This window comes from Sciurus carolinensis, chromosome 7 (assembly GCF_902686445.1).
Source record: "Sciurus carolinensis chromosome 7, mSciCar1.2, whole genome shotgun sequence".
Taxonomy (NCBI): Eukaryota; Metazoa; Chordata; class Mammalia; order Rodentia; family Sciuridae; genus Sciurus; species Sciurus carolinensis.
The window spans coordinates 37,664,184-37,691,989 of record NC_062219.1 but is presented as its reverse complement, the minus strand read 5'-3'; the positions used below and the strand labels follow the sequence as shown (position 1 = coordinate 37,691,989).

Sequence of the window (27,806 nt, the reverse complement as noted above, 5' to 3'; positions counted from 1 at the left end):
GTCCCTGTGCTCCTCTGGGAAGTGTGCAGGGCTCATGTCTGAACGAGGTTGCAGTGCAGTGAGCTGTGCACATACATAAAAATTCATCAGACCCACAAAGGTGCATGTGTATCCCTCTTCTGTTAGCAATTTTATGAGAAAAATTCACTATTTTCTCTGCTCGGAACTTAGGATGTGGCACATAAAGCTGAATTTTTTAAAAAACGGTATACCAACTGTTTGTACATCTTCTTGTGCCTGTTAAAATACCACAAGGCTTCTCCTGCTGTTTGCTTATGCTAAGCCTCCAGCCATCAGATATGCTACTTTAGCATGTTATGTGGCAGGAAGATCCAAGTTTATTCAGAATATAACAAAGCTGAGTTTGTTTTTTAGCACAAACTGAAGTTTGTTTCACTTAAGAATGTGAAGTTAGTAGTTATGGACTTACACCCATGCAGATTCATTACCATTAAACTATCACATTTTCTGTTTGTGTTGATTTCTAATTATTTCTCCCTTTAAAAAAAAAAAAAAGAAAAGAAATGGCTCTTTTAGCCAGACCAGAGCACATAATGATTCCCACTGTTGGATGAACACTGTTGGATCTGTCTCATGAAAAACGCTGTTATTACCACCCACTAACTCATCAACAGGTCCTGGCTCTCTACAGAACTGGGTCTCCATTACCCTTCTCCACCCCCTCTTGTCCTCTATTCACCTCCACTTGGGAACATGGCCACTTGGAGAAGGGGAAGCTTTCCCTCCCTTAGCAACAGCTGGAGATGCTGAATCAGTACCTTACATTTTAACCCGTAGCAGAGTGCATTAACTTTATGATAGCGTTTCTGCTTGTGGTTTGGGGAGAAAAAAACAACTTTATTTTTGATCCTGCAAAAGCGTTTGTTACAGTCTCTACAGCAGTATCAGCTATGGCTGCCTAGTTGGTCACAGGAAAACTAATATGGGTTTTTACTACTTCTGAAGAATCAATTTTGAAATTAGTTTGTGGATTCTTAATTCATGTCATTCCATGAGCATAATGTTGAAATTGTTTTTTAATAGGTTATAGTAAAATGAAAGCCATAGCATTGTTGCTCTAAGTTACTGATGTCTCATATGCACATTGCTAATGGCAAGAATTTAGAAAAATGCAAGAAAAGATGAAATGAAAGATTGTAATTTTAAACTTTTTACCCTTTCTTTTTCTTATGACCTCTTACATCTTTCATAACTTTCCCATTTCTCTTCATCCACCCCACCTCCATATACCCTCCAATAAAAGAGCAATGAAAATTTAAAACCCCAAAGCAAACTAAAATTACTGCTGGTGGGAGATGGGGAGAAACAGAGGAGAAATGAAATGTTTCCAAGAGCAAAGAACATGTAGATTGATGCACTGTCTCTTCAAAGATTGGGATCTATATGTAAATTCTCATGTTAATTAGAACATTTATTAGAATAGTCTCTTCTAGTATAAAAATTAATAATAGGACATATTTTCATAGAACATAAGAAGCTGGTTCTGTTCAAAGACTCATAAAATTAACAAAAATTAAAATGAATAAATGTATCAGGCCACATGGGTTCTTTTCCTTCCTTCTGATATTTACTTAGAAATGCAGAGTGTAAGTAGACTGAGGCTATTCACTTCACTCTGGAAGTTTAGGATCGGGCTCTGCCCTTCTCTAACTTCATGTCCTATCACTCACAGCACTACAGCCTTATGGTTTCTTCCTGTACTGATCCTCAGGCCTGGTTCTTTCCCACAGCCTTAAAAATCTTTGCACTTGTTGGTTCTCCCATCCATCTTTTATTTCTAGTCCTGATCCTATAGCATGTGATTAGGCAAAATATAGCCCTTGCCAACCACATTCACATCTAGCTACCAAGTAGTCATCATAGCTTAGATTTCAGGAATTTTCTGCAGCTACCATCATTTACTAGCCATTTTTATAATATTTTGAGCTGGCTTCATTTAAGTGAAAAGAATAGTTAGTTGCTATTTAATGTTAGGTTTGTCTTATTGCTGTGGTTTTATTTTTAAGTATTTATAGAATACAAATATTGGACTCCTTTAGGAAATTATTATTTAGTAAGTGAAAAAGAAAGGTTTACCAAGTTCTCAAAGAAATCACTTCCATTAAAAACAGTGTGTTTCCCCACATAATAATGGTGGAGCACCAACTGGGCTGTATTCAGCAGCTATTGAGTATATTCCTCTCTGAGACTTAGGATTTCTGAGAACCCATTGGTGCAGGCACAAACTTTCAGATTAGAGATGGGTTCGCTGGGACAAAAGGTATAGCACACACTATTATCCTGTTACACTTCAATTAATTTCTGTGCTACTAACTTTGATAAAAGACCAAATAAAATATGCATATGTGTATGTGTGCATGATCATGTATGTATGTGTCTATATTGTATATGCTTCCATATCTACATACAAACACTTAAGCATACATATGTCATTTAAATAATAGGTGAATTTCAATTCATTTAAAGATTAACACATTGGTATATTAAATCATTAAACCCATCAAACAATAAATAGTATTTCAAAAATAGCAAGATGTATATATGTTTGGATATGTAAACATATATCCCTTTCAAGAAATTATTAATTGATAACAATGGACCACTATGCATGCAGTGAATGAATAGTAACTAGACCTCAATTCATGCAGTTTCATAACTTGGGAATGTCAAAAGAGTGTCAAATCTCAATAAGTAATTATATTATTCAAAAAGCTCTTGTATATATCTTGCTTTCCATACCTAACTTCTCCTAATTATTTAAATGACTATGAAGACCTGGCCATTGTCAATTCTACTTTGGAAGCTTTTTAACTTATAAATTTAAAGAAATTGAGTCTCAATATTTTCTTACTTGATACAACAGAATCTGAAGGGGACTGCCAAGTAATTCAAAATTTTAACATAAGATTTTTCTTAAAGTGGATGTTGCCAAGCATTCCATAAGAACCATGAAACATCTCTTAATTTTCAGTGACCGTAACATTACACTAAACTTAAATATGGTTCCATAACAATCAAGTTCCCAGATATGTAGAAATATGTTATTCTAACTTAGGCAAGAAAAAAAATTCCCACATTTTCTGCAGGTGAATGTATTATTCAGCTAAATGACCTCTAGAGAACTTTCATAATTTCATTTTGAATGATTCATTTCATAATTAAGCATCTTCAAAGTATATGTGAATTGGAACTTGATTCTTTTACCAGATGTTCATAGGCACGGCCCACATAAAATCAATTATTATAGACACCTTCTCTTAAATATTTATTGACTTAACATCTTTATCATTTTTTGAAAAGCACAGATACCATATTTCACCACAAAATCATCACAGATTTTACGCAAAATATTTTTGCAAAAAAGTGGAGTGGGACCTTTATGGGAAACTTTTAAAATTGTGCTGGTATTACTTAAATTCATTTATTACTAACCTCTCTTTGGTACAAGATTAAGATGCACAGAATACTTGTGAATATATGTTAAAACCAAGTAGTCCAAATTATTTCTTCATGACAGTTTAGGGAACATTTTTCCACTCTGGAAAAAAAAAAAAAAAAGTCAACGCATTAGTTGTTATTGATTTGTGCATTATAATCAAACTAGTACACTTAAGAAAATTTACTTCTGTGAGGTATCGACTTAGAAAATTTAATATTTTGGGTTCAAAGACTCAGCAGTGCTGTTATTGGTTTCTGTCTCTGACATATGGGCCTCAGCACCACCTGTAAAGACGTGTTTAGTATTAGTACTGCAGCGCCTTAAACAAACCTGCCAAGTCAACTTTCAGAAATGTACTGACAGTGTGTGAGTGCTGAGAGTTCTGGGCTTGCATTTCCAAGGAAACAAATGCATCCATAGGCCACTGGTGGATACGTTGCTGCTGTTTTTGCCTTTTAAGCCATGTGTTGAACAGAAATATGCTGAGGGACAATTTTGGGATGCAAGGTTATAAACCAATTTTTGGACTGAAAAATCCAAATCCATTCTGAAAATCAGGGTGTCACGATTATAGCATGGTAACAATTCTGGGATGAAATAAGGTAGCTTATTTTTTCTACTTATCTTCATTCATTAAAGATAGAGCATCCCTGGTTTCAATCTCCAGTAGAAAAAAATAATAATAATTTAATCGAGAACTTATTCAATAAATAGCCACTTTGCACAGAAGCTGGGAATTATCAAGAAACTTACCAGGGAATTATCAAAGCAATCATACCCCTGCCTTCAAGAAACTTACATTCAATGTGAAGATTCTTATAAAAGGAGAGGTCCTAGAGAAAAGGACAAATGTAAAACTAACTGTGGACTCTCCCTCCCCTGACTATTAAGACCCCTGCATTCAGGAAAGAAAGCAGTGAATGTGAAACGAGAATGCTTTCAGAAGACTTTGTATAAGTTTTATGTTTGTTTTGGTTTAAAATATTTTTTATCACATTTGTGAGTTCATTAATTATATTAATTACTTATTCAATAAATCACTTCCTTATTTAGCACTTCCTTTGAATTCAGTCAAACCTGTCTTACAAGCCTAAGTTTTATCAAATTTTATATTTTTAAAAATTCTCTAGCCACAAATAAATGACTATCAGAGGTAACTGGCAGCATAAAATAATGAATTTCTTCTGCAAAGAACATGCAATAGATAGTAGTACATTTTCAGTTGAGCTTTATAAGGGAATTAAAGTAAGGACAATCTTTGGAACTTATATTTAAATTATTACAGAAGCAGAACTTAGTTTTCAATACTGTAATTTATTTGATACATCATAAATACTGAAAATTAGTAAGGTGATATATTGACCAAACGCTCTGGTACCCTTTAAAAATCTATGTTCTAGGGCTGGGGGTGTAGCTTTTAGTGGCAGAATGTTTGCCTAACATGCATGAGGATCTTGGTTCAATTCTCAGCACCAAACAACACAACAGAATATGCTGGATGTTCTGGATATCATAGTTGAATTAACACTCATGACATTCCTTAGGAACTGTTTCATTAGTTATGTACCATAATTCGAAGGTTATCAAATAGGTAGTAAAAAGTCTTGTTTAACAGCTAGAGAAATTGAAGTCACTTAGCTCATGAGTGTTGACAATTCAGACACTGCAAGTAGGTTTTAAATTATGCATTGATATATACCCTTTTCATACACTCAAGTCTCATAAACAGGCTAAGAAAAGATTTTTTTTTTTTTTTTTGCAGTGCTGGGGATTGAACCCAGGGTCTTGTACTTGAGGGGCAAGCACTCTACCAACTGAGCTATATCCCCAGCCCCAATATTTCTTAATTTTAAGGAAAGCCATGCTAATTTTACTTTGTAAAATCATAAGTTCCCAATTTAAATTTCCCATGAATTTGTCCATTTCCCACTCATATCTACCCTTGTTGCACATCTGAAGTTTATTAATATTTAGAGAAATACCAGATATCAAAGATATGTGTTTTAAACTTTGATCTAAACTCAGTATTGATTCAGTAATTTGGAGTATTTCTTTGAGTCCTAGCTTAGGGTTTCAAAGTAAGTAATTACAATTTACTTATATACATCATAGGACAGTCGCCATAGTAACTTAGTTTCTTTTATGAGATGCTTTTTTTGAAAGCGGTATAGAAATATAAAGCATTATTAAGTTCTGTTCAAAATATATCTTTTTCTCGTACCAAATGTTGCTTATTTGGGACTGTTTCCTTTTTCTGTCAGTCATTAGTGTTCCTCCCTTACAAAATGCCACCACCAGAGACTCTCATGTATGTCTCCACCACCACCAGAGACTCTCATGTATGTCTCCACTGACCACCCCAAAGTAAGCTCCATCCATGAAAATTAGTGCTTTTAAACCATATTTGTATTTTCAGACCTCTTTATTCTATGTACTGTGTCCTAATCCTCCCCTGCAGGTTTTATTCACCTGGTAGTTCATCTGCTCTCTCTTCACTGGTGAGAACTAGAAACATGTCTTCTCAAATCCCCTTTCTTGTTCAGACCACATTCATTTTGGTTGCCATATTTGATTGATTCCACTTCCTAAATATCCTTAGAACACACACCCCTTTCTCACCATATTATACTGCTTCAACCATATAAGCTACTGTCTCTCTTTTACCTTGAACACTACATTATTCATCTCCTGCTTTCCAGGACTCCCATACTACTAGAAAAATTCCTTTTGAACAGAAAGCTGGTCATATCATTCATTGGATTGAAACCCCTGTGTCTACAGAATAATTTCTTTGGCACAGTCAACAAAGCGGTCCATAATTTTAGATCTACTCTCTCCCAATCTTTCTGATATTCCTCATTTTTCCATAACCCACTACTTATGCACCACTTGCATTGAACTCATGCCAGTCTCCTCAGTTTGGGTGATTGTGGTGTTTCCTCCCCTGGTCCCACAGGGCCATTTATGTACTGGTAAACTCCGACTCGCCTTCTCAAATTAAGTTCAAACATTAGATATTCCATGAAACCTCCCTTGCTCTCCACCTCCAAGATCTACAATACTTGTATAAAATAATAGTAGAAAAATATTTTTTGGAAAAAGCAATTTACGAATGAAAAATGACGTTATTATTAGAATAGGGGTTATGAAGAGACACAACAAAGTAAAATTCTATTTTCCATTTTAGGATCACAAGATTTTATGACTGAAAAAGTTGTTACAGTCAATCCAGACCAAAGTTTTCTGTGGTTTTCATATAAAAAAGTAAAAGCTCTTGACTTAAGATGAAGTTTGGGAAATTTGTATCTAGTTGTGTAATACTGACTGTATAATTTGAGTGATCCTTATACAGCATTCAAGAAAGCAGTCACTACAGAATTCAACCATTAAAAAAAAAAAAAAGAATCATAGAATCTGAACTTTATAGTTTCAATTTCTCTTACTTCCACAGCCAGCATTTAAACTTTCTTGAAGAAATAAAGTTTGCCTTCATTTCATATTCAAAATTCACTGCCCCTATTGAAAGTTCACTGACTAGAAATAAACAAATTTTCTTTGCAAGTTGGGACAACTGGGTCTTCCTTGCATTTTCAAAAATACTTTTTTCAAAAAAACCTTTGTCTTCATAGGCAAAGTAGATAAAGGATAGGCAAAAATATTTATTGTAGCACAGTGTCAACTGTGGTACATTTCATCAGTAAAAGCTCAGAGAAAAGGGGAATTGAGTGAGGTATTTTTGACATATCTCATAATTTCAATGGATACCGGTTCCAATCATGAGGCCCATACAGAGCTCTCTTCTGAGAACTTTCCAAACACCCCAAATCCAGTTTTTTAAACTGAAATTTATCTTAAGGAATTCCCTTATTTGAGGTTTCAAATATGTAAATCATGTTGATTCTGATAACTGATCTATTTAAAGTTACGCTGTAATTGACAAAAGTTTCAAGATATACAGATTTGCCAATGTGTTTTCTCTTAGCAGCTACATTTCAAAAATAAGGATATGCAGGCATGGACCAATCTGGTCCATCTTCACTGAACCCAGAGCCACTCAGTGCCTGGGAACTTGAGACAGTTTTATTTCTAGTTAGGTCCACTTTTCCCTAGGCAATTCTTTTTGAAAAGGGTTTGCAGGTTTTTACCTACACCTCTAACTTCCTGAAATAAATTCTGATTGATTCTGAACACATAGAGCTCTTTTGAACCTTTCCTTTTTGGGGTGTTTCCCTGCTTAAAATATGTACACATTTTCTGTAAGTCTCCAATGCAGAATTACTGGCATGAAAAATGACCCTGTTACTTGGAAAGCAGTTTTCACTTACAAGTCCCCCGGGCCCTATAATGTCTAAACCTCCTATGCCACTTTATATGATTGCCCCACCCTACTGAAGAGCATGGACAAGAAAAGCAGACTTCCCTTCCCCCACACATTTCCTCAGTTTATTTACAAAACGTCTTGGAATGAGAATGAGCTGTTTGTGGTTCCTGTGGCCAATTCCAGGATGGCTTCTTACAGGCAGAGGATGCTGGTCAACCAAATGACCTCTCTGTACCTCACCCATGCACTCCTATGTAAGGCGTACCCCTACTAAGTAAGTCTGGAGGTCTTCATTTTTAAAAAAGAACTAATAACCAAATATCACTATGAATACAGATTAATAACAGCATGACCTTTCAAAGTTATTCCTTCCTCTTTCAATGAAGGAAGTCAGAAGTATGTAAAGAGACCTTTCAACTCCTGTGCATCAACCTTTGCTTCTCAAAGGAACTTTTATTCCCTTCTGGCATTCTGCAATGGCAATAAAGCTATTAGCATTATATTTGAATAGAGAACATTTTAGGAGAGGAAATCATCCCAAACACCAGCCACTTGAAAGGCACCCCTTAGACAGCAGTTTCTATCAGATAGCACACAGTTAATAGTGGTAAGAAAGTTAAAGGAGGGATGATCTGAAGTAAACATCAGTCTCCCAAATGGGTATTCATATTTGTTCAGAATTGATAGTGGACACTCTTACATAAGTAACTCTTCGAAACCTGGGAATGTGTGTAGCTAGATCCTTAGGAACAGACTAGTCTATCCTCAGGATATAAGACTTTTACTTCAATAAGTGGAAAACAAGGGCACAGAAATTATAAGACTTCTCTCCCAAAAGATACAATACTGAGAATAAATTACCATAAGCACTTGCATAGGACCCTCATGGAAATACTGGTAATATAAATATCAAATTTACACCATTATATCAATTTGTACTGGCAATTATTAAACCCATTTGAGAAGAAATATTTCAAGAAAGCATTGGTGTAGCTAACAGTTTCAGAATCAATTTGCACTGAATCAAAAAGTAAAATTGTGCTCTCTAACATACCATAGTTGAAAATAAATATCCTGGAACTTAGTAGTCTTACTCAAACCCTAGTGTGTGTGTTATACTGCTGAAGAAATTAAAGACGTGATTATCATCTACTGCATAACTGAAAAACTAAACTCATGCATATGAATTTCAATCCATAAATGAGCACAGAATTGCCAGTCCCCAATTTCCAGAGAAGCTAATTTAGTAAGGATATTTTACACGTATATTCTACAAATTGTTCAATTCAAATGCATTGCTATTTTTCAAATGCACAAATTTTATGAACACTGAAATTAAAGGCAACATATGTGTCAAAGAGAAATATATCATATCACCAAAAAAAAAGGTAGGAAAAAAATCCCTCATTCACCCATTACCACCAAATTGAAAGCTAATGAAAGAAATGTAAACACTACCAGAAAATGTCATGCAATTTCTATATTTATAAGTTAACTTTTGTTTTTGTCTTTCTCCATTTGTCTCCCCAGTGCATCCTAACGTCAGTCAAGGCTGCCAAGGAGGCTGTGCAACGTGTTCAGATTACAATGGATGTTTGTCATGTAAGCCCAGACTATTTTTTGTTCTGGAACGAATTGGCATGAAGCAGATAGGAGTGTGTCTCTCTTCATGTCCAAGTGGATATTATGGAACTCGATATCCAGATATAAATAAGTGTACAAGTAAGTGCCTACACAACATTATATTTTTATCTCATCCTTGGGGACTTTTCCAGATTGAAATGTCTTCTAATATATCTGTGATAGTGTTAAGTAAATAGTGTTTACCTGATGATTAGGCTAAACCTACTTAAATTTAGCTCCCAAAGCCAGGAAGAATTTTCACCACTAACTTACAAAACAAACAAACAAAAACAAGACAAAGCAAAAACCTCATTTTTTGTTTGTTTGTTTGTTTGTTTAGTTGAAAAACTAAGACTAAGAACATGGTTATCACTCATTGAACCAATAGAAGAGTACTGTCAGCATCAGTACCATCTTAGTTCCCATGACCATCACAAAGTCCAAGTATTTAATAACTTGAAGAATTGTTGTAGCTATTTGGACTTCCCAAGGATTCCAGTGTAGTGACTCAAACATGTATTTCATCCTTTGGATGCATTTTGGACTCTCTGGGTCTAGAAGGGACTCCACACTCAGCCCAAGTGAACTTTCAAAACTGTAAATTAGGAAATATCACTCCTCTATCCATTATCACACATAGCTCTACCTTCCTTCCAAAATCAACTTCTATGACTCCCTCTCCTATGACTCCCTCTCCTCCACTTTGTGATTACTGTTGTGTGCTGGCTCTTCTGGTAATTTGGAAAGCTCCTTGCCCATCTTTGTATGGCTAGCTCTCCCATTTCATTCAAGATTCTTCTCGTATGTCAGAGCAGTGTTCCATGACCATCTTCTCAGAGAGGCATTCCATGACCATCTTATTCAAAATAATCGACCTTGCCCTTTGTCAGTTATTTCCCTTTTCTTTTTCCTCTCTTTTCTATTGTTGTCATCATCGTTGTTGTTTTTTCAGAGCATTTTTCACTGCAACCAAACTTCCTGGTTTTGAAAACCAATCCAGGTCTGTGGTTCCCAACTAATTACATAACCGTTTTGAGCCTCAGGTACCTTATCTGTAAAATGGGAATCATCATAGTGACTTCCTTGTTGGATTGTTGTAAAGTTTAACTAACTTAATATCCTAAAATTATAATAATCCTGGTTTACAGTAATCACCAGAGAAGGGTCAACTATTTATTATTTTTATTAGGTTTTGTCCTAGAATGCAAACTTTGTGTAGTCTAGCTCTTTTTTCTCATGTGTACTGCTAACAACCAATACCTAGAATAATGCTTGGCATATACTGGACAATCAAATATTTGTTGAATGAATAGATAGTCCTTAAGAACAACACAAGACAGTATCTCAGTACAGTTTATAAAACTTTTGATGAGACATCTTCTCTATTGTTTAATACAAATGGATTCTTGTCCTCTAACCATTTTTGGCAATATATATACATACAAGTTGAGTATCTTTTTCTGAGTTGCCTGGGACCAGAAGTGTTTCCAAATCTGGAGTTTTTTAGATTTTAGAATATTTGTGTATATTTTACTGATTGAGCCATCCCTAATCCAAACATCTGAAATTGGAAACTTTTTGAGTGTCACATTGATGTGGTGCTAAAAAGAATTTCATATTTTAGAGCATTTGGGGTTTTAGACATTTGGGATGGGAATGCTCATCCTTTATTATCAAAACATTTCAGTAAGTAGTCAGTACAGTGATATTAAATCAACAACTGATACACATCAACTAAATGACTGTAGAGGAATCTTTAACTCAGTTTAGTAAAATAAATTTGAACCCCAAGTGTGTGTTTGATACAAAATTACATGTGCCTGGGAAAATGATCCAACAATAGTTATGAAAAAAACATAAAAGCATATTTCTATTTTCTTTTATCTCTTTCAGAATGCAAGGCTGACTGCGATACATGTTTCAACAAAAATTTCTGCACAAAGTGTAAAAGTGGATTTTACTTACACCTTGGAAAGTGCCTTGACAATTGCCCAGAAGGGTTGGAAGCCAACAACCACACCATGGAGTGCGTCAGTATTGGTGAGGAGAACCTCTGAAATTTAGAATGATGAGAAACACCTCACATGATAGAGTCATTCTCCATGAAGGTGCTTCTCAAAGTTCAGTCTCACAAAAGCCTGAGCAGCTGTCTTTTAAAAGGCTCTCTCCAACCTTCTTTACAAAGATCCTATTTTTAAAGATGCTCCCATAGCATTACCCAGTCTGTATCACAGTAACATTTTCTATCCAGTGAGTACTTCATTATTTCTTAAGGACCGTTCATATGTTTCAACTATTCTGATCATTGTAGATTTATTTTGCATCATTACTTAATAAAGTTTTACTTAGAATGAGAGAGAGAGTGAGAGAGAGAGAGAGAGAGAGAGAGAGAGAGAGAGAGAGAGAGAGAAAGAGAGAGAATCTTGAAGTAATTACCACCTCAAAGCAAGAATTTCACAAAACACATAGGTCTAATCTCAACCAATAACCAAAGTCATTTTCCAAGGAGGGAACATTTTCTCTTGATATAGTCCATTGATGCTTCAATGTTCTGCTTGCACAGGTATTTAGAAAGAAAAAGAGAAAGAGAGGATTTTGGACTTACTCAAACTGACAAAATGAGACAGTCCCAGGGTCTGATTAACTGCAGGCTGAATTTCTTAGAGAGGAGGTCTCTGAGACAAGTTGTTTGTCTAAATAACAGATCACTGTCAGGCTATATTTTCCCTCTTTTAAATGTTGTGCAGCTACTTGAGCTATGAGTTTGATGAACACTTGGGGAGCAGATGCTAAAACAAATGCAAAAACAGCATAGGAAAGCTCAAACTCCCCTGGGCAAGAATTGCAGGAACCTTTGATGCTGCACTGAGGTTGGCATGTGCACACAACAGCCCTCCTGATTCAGTACAAGATAGTCTCCAGGGCAGCCCTGGGGCCGCAGCACAGACCCTTCAGAATTTAAGTGTTGGAGCAGTAACTATAAGGTGGTGGTTTAACCATTTCAGGTCCTCCACAGAACTTTTATTTCTGAATGATTTGAATTTTGATTCAGTGATTTGATTTGAATGCAAATGGTTTGAAGCAAATAGATGATGTTTTAAAGGTAACCACAGAAGCATCTGGAAAATAACAATCTTGAACCAGTTCATGACTCTTTTTGATTAAGTCTTTTTCTTCTCAATAAAATCACAGAAAACAACTTAGAAAAAGAAAAGTGTAAGAGGTCCATGAGGAAGGATTTCAGGTTGACCTTTTTACAGGTCCTGAGGGCTGATGATTAGAGGTAATAAGTTCCAAACTGGAAAAAAAAAAAAAAATGGGAAACACGGTTGTGGAATACTCAAGGACAGAAATTCAAGATGAATTACTGAGTTTGTGGGGTTTCTTTACCCAGAGAAAATGATCCACATTGAAAATTTCTTAGTGGTTGAAGCTGTAGAACTTTGTCTTCAAGTGCTATTTCCATTAAAGGTTTTATCAAGAAAAGTTTTTTCTTATCAAGAAAAGTTTTTAATATTTGGCACTGTTGGATTAACCTTTAATGTTTACTAGTTTTATACTACTGTAGAACCAGACTATTTTTTTAACACAAATTTAGGAGGCTTGTATGTTAAAATAGGTACCAGCAGTCTAAAGGCCATTTACTTCATCTGGCTCGTTTTGCAGGTACAAATGACCTAGGACACAATAGCAGTGCAAACCAGAGACTTTAGTTCAGGGTTGGCTCTTGCTGCTTGTTCATAAGGGCTGTCTCCCATCAGGTGCCCTCTGGCCTACAGTCACTGCACATATAGGCTTGCCCCAGAATTTCAGGAAAGATGATGACCTAGTTCACTATACAGAAGAATATGAAAGCCTATTCCCTTAACAACTGTGAAAACCAGAACCCAGAGAGCTGAAATCTTAACCTCCAGGCCATATTGCATATTGTCAGGGATATAATTGGTATCTTAACTTTAGCTCCCCACTGGCTACCAAACAGAATGTCTTTCCTTATGCTAAAATCTAAAAATTGTGTCACTGGCTCCCTACCTAGATTTCAAATTGAGTGGAAAGGTCAAAATCAAAGAAAATACTGCCCTGATGTGGAGCTAGGGTGAAAGTCTTCTGTCACTACCTATACATTCCCTGTGGTTTCAGGTCAAAATAAGCATAAACATCCACTGGACCCAATTTTATGAGAACATTCTTTCCAGTTGGTGCTCCAGTTATTTGCTTCCTTTCTTTGCTGTCATTCTGTCATCCTCATTGAAGAAGTGGAGTTGCTCTAGTAGTCACAGAGGGAAGAAAATATCCTTGTTAGATTCTCTGCGGAACCATGCATTTGGTCAGTAACAAATGGAGCAAAAACGAAATGGTATTACAAGGTCATGACTTGTAGGATGTCCAGTTTGATTTTCCTCCCAATTCCAGAATACCCTTCTTGGGACCATTAGTCCAAGACTAATGGTGAACCACAACATAACCATTTCCAGGGGGTGGGGGGAGCTCATTACTGTTTTTTGAGACATTTGCTTCATTAGTGAATAGCTGGAGATTTGCAACATTGAGATTATTCTTAAGACAGAAGATATAAGAAACACAGAAACCGAGTAATTCTTTTTTTTTCTCAACTATCTATTAACCAAATATTGCTAAAGTCCTCCATTGTTCATTTAATAACCTGACTATAACCTTTTTGTTGTCTTTAGCATTTCCTCCAAAGTTTCCATTTTTCTTGAAATAGTTGGATGCTAATATAGGTTTATTCTATTCTACCTACAGAAAAAAAAATGATTCTCTTCTCATGGCTTTTAACTCTATGGTCTTATTAGAGCTTTTCACTATCTAACCTCATTTGTTTGAATATACATCTTCCAATGGAATTATCAAAATCTGTCATTATAATTTTACTTTTAGCATCATTCACCTTCTAAGAATACTTATTCATGTTGTAATGTTTTTTAATCTGGTTTTCTGAAGGCTAAGTATATACACTTGTCTTTACCATCTTTGCTATTATAAAAGAAAACCCAGGTTGGGTCATTTGTGCATTAGATAATGTTTCCTAATGTAGTCCTCTTAATCATGGCATTAAATGAGTACCCAACAAAATTAGAGCTAACAACCTTTGCAATTTTTCCACTTTCATTTTTGGAGACATTTTTCTTTTATATATTAAAGATCCAGTACTTTTTAAATGGTTAATTTTGAGATGGGATGCTGGAAGATAATCATAACTGGAAAATGATTATAATATTATTAATAGTTGTTCTATTTTTTAACCAAAATTATGGTGATATAATTGAGCATGAAGACTAATTTGAAAGTGGTTCACTAAAGCTCAAGTTCACAAAAACTTAAATTCAAGTATCTAGCATGTAATCACTTTTGTTTAACTCTGTATTGCCTTCAGGTACCTGAAAGGGACTGAAAAATCCTGTGAGAAATGTATGATGAATGGATTTAAATTGATAAAATATTTAGGTTGTGTTTGTGTGTGTGTGTGTGTGTGTGTGTGTGTGCACGCACGCATGCACGGGCGCAGTGCTGGGGATTGAACCCAGGGGCATTTGCCACGTAGTTAAACCCCAGACCTTCTTTAAATTTTATTTTGAGACAGGGTCTTGTTGATTTGCCCAGACTGACCTTGAACCTGCAATCCTCCTGCCTCAGCTTCCAGAGTAGCTGGGATTACAGGCATGTCACCACGTCCAACTAGGTTGTGTGTCTTGAGGTTGTTACCAAAGAGCATTCTGCTCTAAAATAAGGATTCCTTAAGGCAGAAGAGTTTTCTAGAAAACTTGGCATGGATTGTATCATCTGAAAGTGTGACTTTTGGAAACTATTTCAGTTGTTATTAAGTTAGGAAGTTTTATGGTTATAAATATAAGAATAGAGTTATCAAATGTTTCTTTTTATTAAAAGTGCAAATATCTGTCCTAAAACCTGGAAAAGTCATTATTGAAAAGACATGAATACTACATAAAGAAAAAAGGAAACAAATCTCCAAAACGTTAAGAAATGGTAACTCAGTTTCTCTTTGGGATCACCCAGTTAAGTTCATTCTATTAAGCAGGTGATCAGCTGAAATTGACACAGAATTCCCTTAATAGATGCTGATATGCCTGAACCATACCCAGTAATAAAGGACAATATTTAAGTGCTCTTCTGCAGGAATTAAGAAAGGCAGTGAAGGTAGATCAAAGACCAGGATTCATTTTCTGCTCAACCATTCTATTGCACAGAGGTTTTCAAAGGCTGTTTCCAGTATCTGCAAATCAGCATCACCTATATTGTTAGGAAAGCAAATTCACAACCCCATGCCAGACAACTGAATCAGAAACTTGAGCTGTGGGGTCCAGCATCCTGTGTTTTAGCAGACATTCCAGGTAATTCTGATGCATACTGAAGTTTGAAAATAAATTCTCTAGCAAATAATCACAACTTCTCTCGAGTTCTGGTCAGGGTCAATAGATAATTGGAGGGGTTCTCTGGAAATCATAAAGCATTGATTAGTTGTGATTAACTATATTACTACTGGGTTAATCAAATCTAGAGCAAAAAGTAAATCTGGTGCAAGAATGAATTTACCTAATAATTAGAAAAAACTGAAAGCATTCTATTTCTGCCTTTCCCATTCTCAAATGTATACTTTAATGATCTTGCATCACTTTGATCTGCAAGCTTTATCCTCAGAATTTGGGCAAGAATTGATGGAAGCAAATCTTTCTTAACAATCGTGACAGTGGTTGTAAGCCAACTGAGACTGTTTCTGTTGCTCTATTTCAGTGCACTGTGAGGCCAGTGAATGGAGCCCTTGGAGTCCATGCATGAAGAAAGGAAAAACATGTGGCTTTAAAAGAGGGACTGAAACACGGGTCCGAGAAATAATACAGCATCCTTCAGCCAAGGGTAATCTGTGTCCACCTACAAGTGAGACAAGGAAGTGTACAGTGCAAAGAAAGAAGTGTCAGAAGGGAGAACGAGGTACAGTCATACTCACAAAATGTTTGAATCCTCATAATTTGATGCATATTTTACTTCATGCATTAAGTATTTCTTAGGAAACATTTGTCCGTATTACTCATGTCTAAAACCCTACAGTGTGTACAAGCAAAGACTCTACATTATAGAATAGAGATGAGATTATTTTAAAAACGGGAGCCTGATGTCAGAATGTTATACTACTATAGAAATGTGCTAATTGAATTGTGGTGCATAACGCTATATTATAAGCATCTGGGTAATTATTTTTCCTCCACCTTCCTAGTGCCTAGAAAACTTTTGAGAAGTCTCAAAACACAATGTCTGATGCCATTTTGTGCAATACCACGGCAAAGAGACAGCAACAACAACTTATTCCTTCCCTCCTTGCATACAAATCAAAATAGTGCAATTAGGCTATAAACTTTTGTAACTAAACAAATATAAATATATACATACACTAAATATATATATATATATACTAAATATATATGCATATGTATTAAATATATATATACATATATATGTATATTTAGTTGTTGATGGACCTTTATTTTATTTATTTATATGCAGTGCTGGGGAGAATCAAACCCAGTGCTTCATGCATGCTAGGCAAGCTTTCTACCACTAAGCTACAACCCCAGCCCTAAACATATAAGTATTTTAATACCTATATTACATCTGAATTAAATTACCAATGTTGTATTTTATGAGTTTAGCACAACTATTAATGATGCTCTATCTGGGGTTCTATGTTTGTTTGTTTGATTTTTGCCTGTTACGCTAACTGTATATACTAGATTATAGAACCTATTAGATCAATATTAACCATGCAAGGACTTGTTCTGAAATCTTATGAGTTCCAAGGACAAATATACTGTATATTATGATGCTTGAGGGTGAATAAACTTCCATTTAGAAGAATCACAATTGCTGGACTTTAAAATATCATTTCCTGTCTTTCTCACTCATGTTGACAGTACAACTTCCTGCAAATATGTTGTATATCTTTAGGTAACTATTGGTAGTTATCTGGTGACCCTGTGAATGATCCTTTCAACTAATTGCTTCTTGTAAGGAGTAGTCTGACTCTGGAATTGAACTTCCTTAGTTTCTTTCATTCATTCATTCAGCATATTTTATTAAATTCTCATTTCATGGCCACAGGTAGTACTAGCTGTAGGGATTCCTATTTAAATAGAATACTGTCAGAGGGTGCTGTCTCTGGGAGAATATTCAAAGTCCAGTGAAAGGTTGAGATATTTGAATAGGTGATCACAAAACCATGAACTACAAGAATTTATACATGTGTGAACCAAGTGTAATGGAACACCGTGGAGGGCTCTATGCCCACATGAGCATTGTTCATATAAAAAGGATTTGGAGTCACCTGTGCTTTGCAAAGCACCTTTCATTATACCAAAACAAAATGGCCATCATCAGAATGTATAGTCTATTGTTACCATTGTAATCAAGTAGTTAACATGATAAAATTCTTGAACACATGGGGTATTTTAAAAAGAACTTCAAACTTTTGTAAATTTGTGAGAGGTTTTGATTAAAATTTAGGTTCAGGAATAGAAGTTGGCTAGTGAAAAAGGCCTTTCTGGCATTTGTTACCAATTAATCTAAAACATCTTAGATTTTAAAAGTTGGATTTGGAAGTCAAATATTTCATCACTCTACTATGTGTGTGCTCCCATAGCCCTATGTTTACTTATGTTTACTAAATTTTCTTGAACTCTAATGACTTACAGGTGGTCTTTGCTCATATTCTTTCCACAAAGATTCTACAGTACTAATCAGTATTAGTATTTACTTTTCAAATTTAAGAAAAGATTATCCAATTGAAAAAATTAAAATGTGACACTAGTCACATTTTATTTCCTTTATTTAAGAATGTGGTCTTCTAATATATTTTGCTGGCACTTGATTTAAACATTAACATTGAAAATGTCAGGTCTTAAAATGAACAACTGATAAGATAAATAATGCCGCAAGGCATTTGAAATAGCAACCTGTGACATAAGACTTGGCCCTAAAAATCCTCTCTTATTGCCTCTGAGGATACAGTGACATTTTACGTTTACAAGAGAACTTTATACAATTAGAAAAACCCAGGCATTTCATTCTTTTTGAAATTTAATAATGCATAGAATAACCAATAGAAAATGTGGATCCCTTATAATTAAATTCTAGATCTAGCTTCACTTTTACTTACCCTTTATTCATCTTTCAATGTGTTTGTTTAGAACTATTTTAAGTAGTTTAGAAACTTAAAGTAGGAAAAAATCTGTTTCTCCCTTCATTCATTATTTCCCTAACCTTAAACCTTTCTTTCTATGAGGTTTACTTGTCAAATATCCTATATGAACACAGAGAAACCAAATAGATAAGTAATTATGACCTTTGGACATCCCACAATTTCAACTATATAAAGAATTCCATCAAAACAAAAAATCATGCAAGTCCTTATTTAAGCTGTGATATAAATTTATGTTACATATACAGTCTAATAAAACATCTAGTTATTGTCTTGAATTTATCATCTTAGTGGTAAGAACCACAAATATGCATGGAAAGAAGAATATCATCAGGCCGAATAAAGTAGAAGACCTTAATTTCTTTTTAATTTTTATATCATCTGATGTTTCTTATTTTAATTATGTAAGCATTAAAAACCTTTAGGCAATTTAAAAAATAGACATAATAAAATAATAAAGACATTTCTCCTAAAATATCTTATTATTTGAATTCTCCTAAATACTAATGAGAGTCATAAAACAGGAAGATTCATTTGGTGAGTAAAATAAAAGTTAAGGGTTTTATTATAAAATTTAGCCTAAAATTTAAACTTACCTCTATGATCCCTGCTCAAGAGGTTAACAATAGACAGAGGTAGATAACTCATTTGGACTAGGTATGGAGCATGTGTTCAGGATTTTTTCTGCTATGTTATAATTGCCAAAGGCAGAGTCCCTAGGGAAGAGTGATAAGAACCAGAAATGACTTTCCAAAATGTGCACAAAGAAGAAGTTGAATAGAAGAAAAGAATTTCTAGTAACAGAATGGCTATCCTAGCCATAAGATGTTTTTCAGTTAATACATGTTGTTGAAAAGATAGGTTGCAAAATCGTGTACACAATTTTCTTTCCTACCTTTCTTCTGTTGCTGGGAATAGCAGTAGTAAGTGAATTGGAGGAGGTAAATGTAATTTTCTTACTCCCAAATCCAATTTTAATCTAATGTGCTGTTTATAATGTACCATTTAGATATATTTTCCTTTGCCTAACATACTACCTTTAAGCAGCCCTTAACTTTTTCATCAATTATTAGCCTAAATAAAAAGTTAAACTTAACTGAATTATATGTTTGAAATACCAAAAATATGTGAGATATATTTGAAGAGATTATTCAAGTCAACATACAAATACCATGTAGGTATTAAAACGATGTATTGAAATGGAAGTAAAGAAGGAGAAAGTATACTTTCAATGGTTGTCAACCTACTGGGTGTAACCATCTCAGATAAGAGAAGTGAAACAGTGAAACCAGGAGATGCATGTGTGCCTGCATTTGATGCAGAAGTGTGTTTGTGTGTGTGATGGTGATAAAGGAGGGCTAGTATTTTTTTAGTTATTTTCTCATTCCCCTAATTTACTGAAGAGAATTTCCTACAGATTGCTTTTAGGGGAATTCACAAGAATTAAAGAAATTCCATTCATGGGTAATATGTGAAGATCCTCATTAATTACAAGTAGTAGGTGATCTTGGAATAGAAATAAGAGAGCAGAGTCATGGAAAAAATACAGTTGGGGTCTACCTTCTTGTTAAAAATATGAAGTAGTTTTCTTCCCATCTTAGAACTGAAAAAGGACATTAAAATAAAGTAAATAAAATTTCCAAGGACACTCCAGGGAACAAATAAGTATGGGAATTATTGTATCATTTTAATATACTATGGGTTGGTTGCTTTATGTACTTCCCCAAAATTAAGTATAGTAATTCTACTGAGCTTTATGTGAAGGAAAGATTTTACATGTTAACTTATAATATCAGCATTATAAATATGCATTATGTTTATTATGAATGCTATATTTAAAATTACAACAAGATCAGTTTTTAAAAATCTAACAGAAAACAATGGTGAGTCTATTTGTTCCTAGGTTTATTTCTTTGTCCTATAGTTTGCTTCCTAAATTTTTGTAACTACTCCAGTGAACTTATAGTTGAATTTACTACAGGAAGAAATTATATTAAGTAGTAATTCAATTCAAAACCAGATACGCAACCAAGATTTCCAGAACAATTCATCAAAAGTCAAATAGATGGTTTTATTCATTGAAAATTATAGGATGCCAACTAGTTTGAAGAAGAATTTAGATTTTGCCCTTTCCCAGTTCGTACTTCATGGAAGGCCAGCTGCCTAAAGACACTCCTTCTGTTTAATCACTGAAGGATGAAACTTTCTGCTGTTTCCTCACACCTATTCTTAGGCTAACACTTCAACACAAATCAGAGAAATGTCAATAAAATATAAAGGTCAGATAAAATAGCATTAGAGACTATGGTTATCAACCAGGGGTGATTTTACTCTCAGGAAAAATCATTAACTACTAATAGTACCAAGAATAAGAACATGTGGTGTAAACTCAACAATTTCTTTGATATATTTTTTGGATTGTTTGGATTCTGGAGAAGACCACTTGCCACCAGTGAAAACCTGCATTTCGTAGGAAGCCTTGGTAACTAGGACAAGATGGTGGAACAGAGGCAGATGTTTTGCTCCACAATAGAAATATAACAATCAATTTTACTAAAATTAATAATATTTTAATTTAAAATATTCCTGTCATATAAAAAAATGCAACCCTATTTAAAACCCTCAAGAAAGGCATTCCATTGTAATAAATAACAACTTCACTCTTAGAGAAATATTCCTGAATGCAAATATATGTATTACCTCTTAAAAACTAAGCCCAATTTTTCATTTAATGTCCCCAGTGGAGAGGACGCCTAGTTGTTTCATCACTACTAAGCTTTCTCTTCAACAAAATTCATTATGTAACTACAGCCATTTCTTGTTTCATAATTCTGTCTCATTAAGTAGAACCACATGCAGCTGTCTCTTTTACTGAGACATAATATTTGTACGTCTTCATGGGGTACATTATAGTTTGATATGTGTGTACATGGTATAATAATTAAATCAGGTAATAAGCACATCCATCTCTTTAAACATGCATCATTTTTACTTGTTGGGAATTTTGCAATCTTCTGATCATTTTGGCATATCTACCATAGATTGTTTTAACCAATACTTATCCTACTATGTTATAGAAAGCAAAACTAATTCCTCTGCTCTGTGTTTTGGTGCCCCTCATTTAACTTGCTTCTGTCCCTCCTCCCCACTACCTTTCCCAGTCTGTAGTTACCACTATTCTACTCCGTCGTTCTACAAGGTCAGCTTTATATGCAGCTGCCTTTTTTGGTAGGTCTTAAATGATCTAAATATTAGCAGTTCTATATAGTTCAACATAACACTTTAAAATATCAACTGTCTAAATTTTTCAAATATGAGAACCAGACCTAGAGTATTATTGTTACTGATTGAAAGGTTACAGTTTATGTGTGGTACAACCTATTTCAAATATTAGGTCTTTAATTATAACACAAGTGTCCTATCGTCTTTGAAAGAATGTAGGCATTACTGATCTCCAAAGATCCTGATAAAAAAATACTTCACCTTCAGATCCTTTTCAGATATATTCACATCTGGCTCATTCCCTTCTTTAGTTTTTCTCCTTAACCATATTACACAACTTTTACTCCTTTTTCTTTCCTAACAACTCCACCTTAATCACTGAAACATTAAATCAGCTTGAAAACTTCCTGGATATGTGTCAGAATTTAATATCCATGTAGATAAAAACATTTATAACTTTAGCAATAGGCCCCAGCTTCTTATTCCTCTCATATTGGTATTTCCTGGCAGTATCTGTGTGAGGATTCTCTGTTGCCTGGTTGTGTGGGTTGAAAACCAAACCAAAATCCTTTATATGTATATTTGTCATAATGAAGCAGAAGGACTGCAGTCATCCCTGGATGAATGTAGGGGAAAAAAGTGAATTGACAATAACTGGGTTTCTTGCCTCTTAACACACTTTATAACACCATTGTATATTCTTGAACTTCTCTGTGTTATACAAAAAACTCTGTAGAAAATAAGACCTCTTATTTCATGCCTTGCAATCCTGGCTATGATCATCAATTTTTATATCTCAACCAGCAGTTATTATTTGTTTATAAGTAAGACCAAATTTGAATCATTCCATTTTGTAGGCTCCCTAAGATTTGGGGATATAAATTTGGGGATGTAACTAATGGTGAACAAAATTCATGGTAGCTATTATTAATTGTGGGAAATTCATGAGTGTTATTGTTACTCATATAATCCCTTCCTTCCTATGGTAGTAGAAAAATTATTTATAGACTTCCCCTACTATAATGGTATGTACCTCTGCATCCCTGTTCTAAATTAATCCTTATAATCAGAAATGATCTTTGCTAACATCTATATTCTCTGAGTTTTTTTTTTTGTGATGTTTATAAATAGTCAATGCTTTTTAAACCAGTGTTTAACATAACACACAGTGGTCAGGTTATTGAATAGAGTACTAGCTATGCTATATGAAGCATCCTTCAGCCACAAAACAATAATAATCTTGATATTGTTCAGATCCTGTGCATGAAGATTGGTTGCTGCATAACAATTAACCTCAAAACAGAGACTCCAGTGAACCACCATTCATTAAACAATCTGTGACTGGGCAAGGTAGGCTGAGATCCCCTGGGTAATTCTGATCTCAGCTCCCTCATGTGGTTGGATGGCTGAGGACTGAGGAAACCGGACCCTATTTCTCTCAAGATGCTGAGGGGGTCTACAGGGTTCCAGGTGGGAGAGCAAAAGTGGTTCTTCTTGAAGCTAAACTTAGAACTGGCATGCTTTTACTTCCACAGTCTTCTGTTAGTTTATGCTAGTGGCAAAGCCAGTCCTGATTCAAAAGGTGAAGAACACCTGTTGGCAGGAGAAACTGGGACAGTATTTTAGGTGCTAGGCATGCTGGGGGAACAGATGAGAATTGCATCCATTGTTGCAAACTACCCTAAAGGTCTTTCTCTTGTTTGCAGTTAGATGAATATGATTGCTCCATGTTTGCACTATCTCTTTGGGAGTTAGTGTCTCTACCTTTGTAAACACACAGTCAGTGGTTGACACAGGAGATGTACAGAATATTATTTCTATTGTACTTTCCAATTTGTAAAGGATAGAATAAGAAAAAAAAAATAAAAATGAGAGGCCAAGAGACATTCATCCACTCAACAAATATTTATTAAAGCACCAGCTATGTGCTAGCATGTTAAGGTGCAGAGGAAGTAACAGAGAACAAGAAAGACAAAGGGCTCCTTCATCATGGGCCTCATATTCTAGATGTTAGTACCGTGGTTTATGTTGTTCCACAAATTAATGACCACTGGTGATCAGCTTGCTTGCAGCAACTACCTGTATTGACAGTTTCCATCTTCATGATTAGTATTGCCAGTAGCTGCACTCTTCATTATAGTTTGTTGACACATTTGCAAAGAAATTTTTAAATATAAATAAAATACTTTTGCCTATGTTTTGTTTTGGTCTCAAGGCAAATGTATGCATTTTTCTTGTAACCACCATGTTGATGTACTACAATGTGTTCGTAAGATGCCTATGTGGGGTTAAAGGTGCAGCCTGTGGCTGTGGAATAGAGCTGAGTTAACTGGACCTTTGGAGAAATGACCCCAAGACCTTGGCTTCATTTGCAGCCTGTTCTAGCCAACAATGATCCCTGCCAATTAGGAGCGTTCCCTAGAGAGAGACTCCAGAGAGCTTCAGCATAAATTTATATTCTGGACCCCCAAATATGGTTTCTAAAAGGGCCTTCTTGTGCTTTGCTAATTACAAAGTAAACATTTCTCAGCAAAAAGACACTTCCTTCTTTCATGCTCCTATTCTCCTTCCCACATCCCTAGGACAGTCACTCCTTGAAACTGCTGGTGTTGCTGAAACCTCTTTGGCACGGGAGCCACCCCACATTTGACGACACAAAAGAATTATTTTTCCCGTAGATCATTATCTTGTTCTCTCTTGTCTACTCCAGCAGCTTCATGGAAGTCTTGCAGGCTAACTCTGTAAGATGTTATAATCTGAAAGAAAGGATTGGATACCTTGTTCTTAGGCCTCCAAGGAGGTGTGACCAAGCAAATAAAACCAGGTCACAATGAAGTTCTGTGACATCATTGAAACAAGCATTCTCAAACTTGGTTATGTAAAAATCAATTGTATCCTTTTGGACATTACAAATGAGAAGGCAGCCTTCAAATATTTAGTTCTTCTACACTGGTGTCAAACCAGACTCCAAATAGAACAATTGTGTGTTTTACTGATGGACAAATCCAAGCATAGATTCTAGCTATTATTAACATGACAAAATGGATATAGAAGGGAAATTCTTCAAATCTTTTAATTCCTCTATGTTCTCATTTTCTTCCACAAGTACTTCTGTTTCATGCCCTTTTTCCCTATAATTCAGTTCCTTTTACCTTTTATGCAAAACACCCATTTCTCAGGTTCTGCATGGGAAATACTTCTCTATGTATTTCCTATCTGAATTATTTTCTCTAAAAACATATTTACATGATATCTGAAATAATTACCATAATAGAAAAATAATATTGTTAGTATTTATTCCCCATTGATGGTCCTTTTCACCAAGCTCAGATTGCTTCAATGTACAGTAAACTGGGTCTATTTTCTCCTTTTCTCACCATTTCAACACATCCTGCCTCCTTTTCTTTGTTTATAGTTCTGTTCTTCCCTGATGCAGGGTCTTTCTCCAACTAGGAGGAAACCTGACTCTGAACAGCTCCAAGTCTATGTCTATACTGCTCTCAATGTAAAAGGACAGTGTCCTCTCTCTTTCAGTGTCCATACTTTCAACTGCATGAAGATTCTTATTGACTGGGTTTGGGTCACATGTCCACCCCTTGAGCCCGGTAGCTGGTGGGGAATTAGAGTACTGCAATTGGTCTGCCTAGGTCAGATTTCTACAATTGAAGCTAGGGATAAATGAACAATTGTGATTGGTGGTTCAACTTGGAAATAGGGGTATAGATGTGAAAGAAGCTCTAAATTTACCCAGTGTAGAAACATGCACTTCTACAAGAAAATCCTGTCCAATATTAATTATTAAAAATAATTTTAGGGGGAGTAACAGGGATTAAACTCAGGGGCACTTGGCCATTGAGCCACATCCCCAGCCCTATTTTGTATTTTATTTAGAGACAGGGTCTCACTGAGTTGCTTAGTGCCTTGCTTTTGCTGAGGCTAACTTTAAACTCTTGATCCTCCTGCCTCAGCCTCCCAAGCTGGGATTACAGGAGTGCACCACTATATCTGGCCTAATTATTAAAAATAGTCTAAGTGAGGAAGAGAATCCAAATTTTTTTCAATCTAATTTAGACTAGATATGCATGTCCAATATAACATTAATAATATTTTAATTTAACTAATTTTTCCCCCATTTTCTCTGGATTTTCCAGAAACTTCCTTAAAGGAGTAAACTGACTCTAAATAAAAATAAAAAGAATTCACTACTCCTAGAAGTGGCTTCTGGGACTGATTTGTTCAGGGTTAAGTAAAGTTATGACTGTTTCCGTTTGTAGCTGCTGAGTTCTGCGTGAAATGCACCAGTGTGGGTAATGACCTTTGGCTTGATTATGCACTAGGCCACTGGAACTTTAAGATTAACTCAAACCCAATTACTGAACTCTTGTGTTTATTTTATGCATGCACCATCAGGTCATAACTCTGGTCTTTGTGAGCCCAGGCTGCCATCATTGAAAAGTATGTCTTACAAAGAGTTATTTTCTTTATTTGTTGTTTCTGCTAGAAGAGACTGTGTTTCCTATTTTTGCAAAGAGTCAGATTTAGGGAAGAGTTTCTCAACAAAGTCCAATTACATTTTATGTGTAAAGACAGCTCTCACATTTTAAAATGAAATACTCCTTTTACATTTTCATTACATGAAATCTTACATCTGGAAACACAATGACACTTTTCACTTTTTGAATAATATTGCATTTTAGATAAGGAAATAGTATACTAAGCTCATACTTGGGAAATATGATAATAATTGTGAATTTCAAAACTAAAGCAGATGTAGAAAATGTGCATACTTAGATTTAGAAGTTATTGTCTAATTAATTTAACTGTGAATAAAATTTAACAAATAATAACCTAATTTGTCATAATTAAATTAGTAGCATGCTTATTAGATAAGTATTTGTATGATATACATACATATGATAGTGAAGTATTCCTCAGCATAATAAGTAGACGTTGTAAACCTCTCATTTGCTGCTTGTGTGTTCTCCAGACCACACCAAAATCCTACAGAGATTTTGTTTTATTTTAAATTGGAGGCTCAGTTGGTAGAGTGCTTGCCTTGCAAGCACAAGACCCTGGTTCAATCCCCAGCACCACAATAAATAAATAAACAAATGAATAAATAAATAAAATTGGGTTCGTTTCAACAGTCAAGATATAATTTATCTTGGCTGATAAATTGTGCATACATAAATTGAAATACAAATGTATTTCATGGTCAAGCCTGTACTGGATCCACATTTGTCTATTGTGTTGTTTTATTTTGAAATGTGTAAGAGAAGGGAGTTTTTATATTTAATTTTGCCCCTCCGCCCTACAGCTTCCTACCATGTTATACACCCATAAGTGCCTCTCCTATCACCCTGTCATTCTTTCTCCTATCCCTGCATAATTCCTTAATTTTAACTCATTACTTGCTCATAGAATCATGATTTCTTCTGATGTTCACAGTCTTCAAAAATTTATGTTTAATATTTTCACTGTTAGCCCAGTGAACTTAAAGTTCAGAAACAGTTTGCAAATCAGAACCATCTCAGTTAAACTTTAGGTATTTTTTGTTTTGTTTTGTCTCATTGTTTGGTTATAAATATCAATAATGAAATGTGCACTCTTGTAAAAACTCAAAAAATTGGAAGATATAGAAATAATCATACACTGCCTCAGTCTAGTCCTATACCCTGAGAAAAGCAAGTTGAAATATGTTGTATACTCTCCCATATTATTCTTCTGCCTATAGAAAAATACAAATATAAAAGCATATTTCCACTGAGGACTCATACATTAATTTCTTTTCAAATGGATCTGATTTGTTCTTTCTCTGTGTAGAAAGAGAATTGTGCATCCTGCTACTTCGATGGTATGTTACTTTTTACTTTATATATCATGGGTGTCTTTCTAATTCATCCTTTTTAATAGCTGCAAAATGTTATATTCTGTGAATAACACATAATTTA

The 27,806-nt window shown here is 34.9% G+C and overlaps 1 protein-coding gene across 2 annotated transcripts in view; it reads left to right on the top strand.

Annotated features, from left to right (window-relative positions):
- Rspo3 (R-spondin 3) overlaps positions 1–27,806 on the top strand; it is an 81,371-nt gene that overhangs the window by 20,983 nt on the left and 32,582 nt on the right. For both annotated transcript variants that reach the window (XM_047557039.1, XM_047557040.1), the window contains exons 2-4: positions 9,312–9,503; positions 11,298–11,444; positions 16,176–16,373. In XM_047557039.1, the coding sequence (XP_047412995.1) occupies positions 9,312–9,503; positions 11,298–11,444; positions 16,176–16,373 (537 nt within the window). The remainder of the gene's footprint in view (positions 1–9,311; positions 9,504–11,297; positions 11,445–16,175; positions 16,374–27,806) is intronic.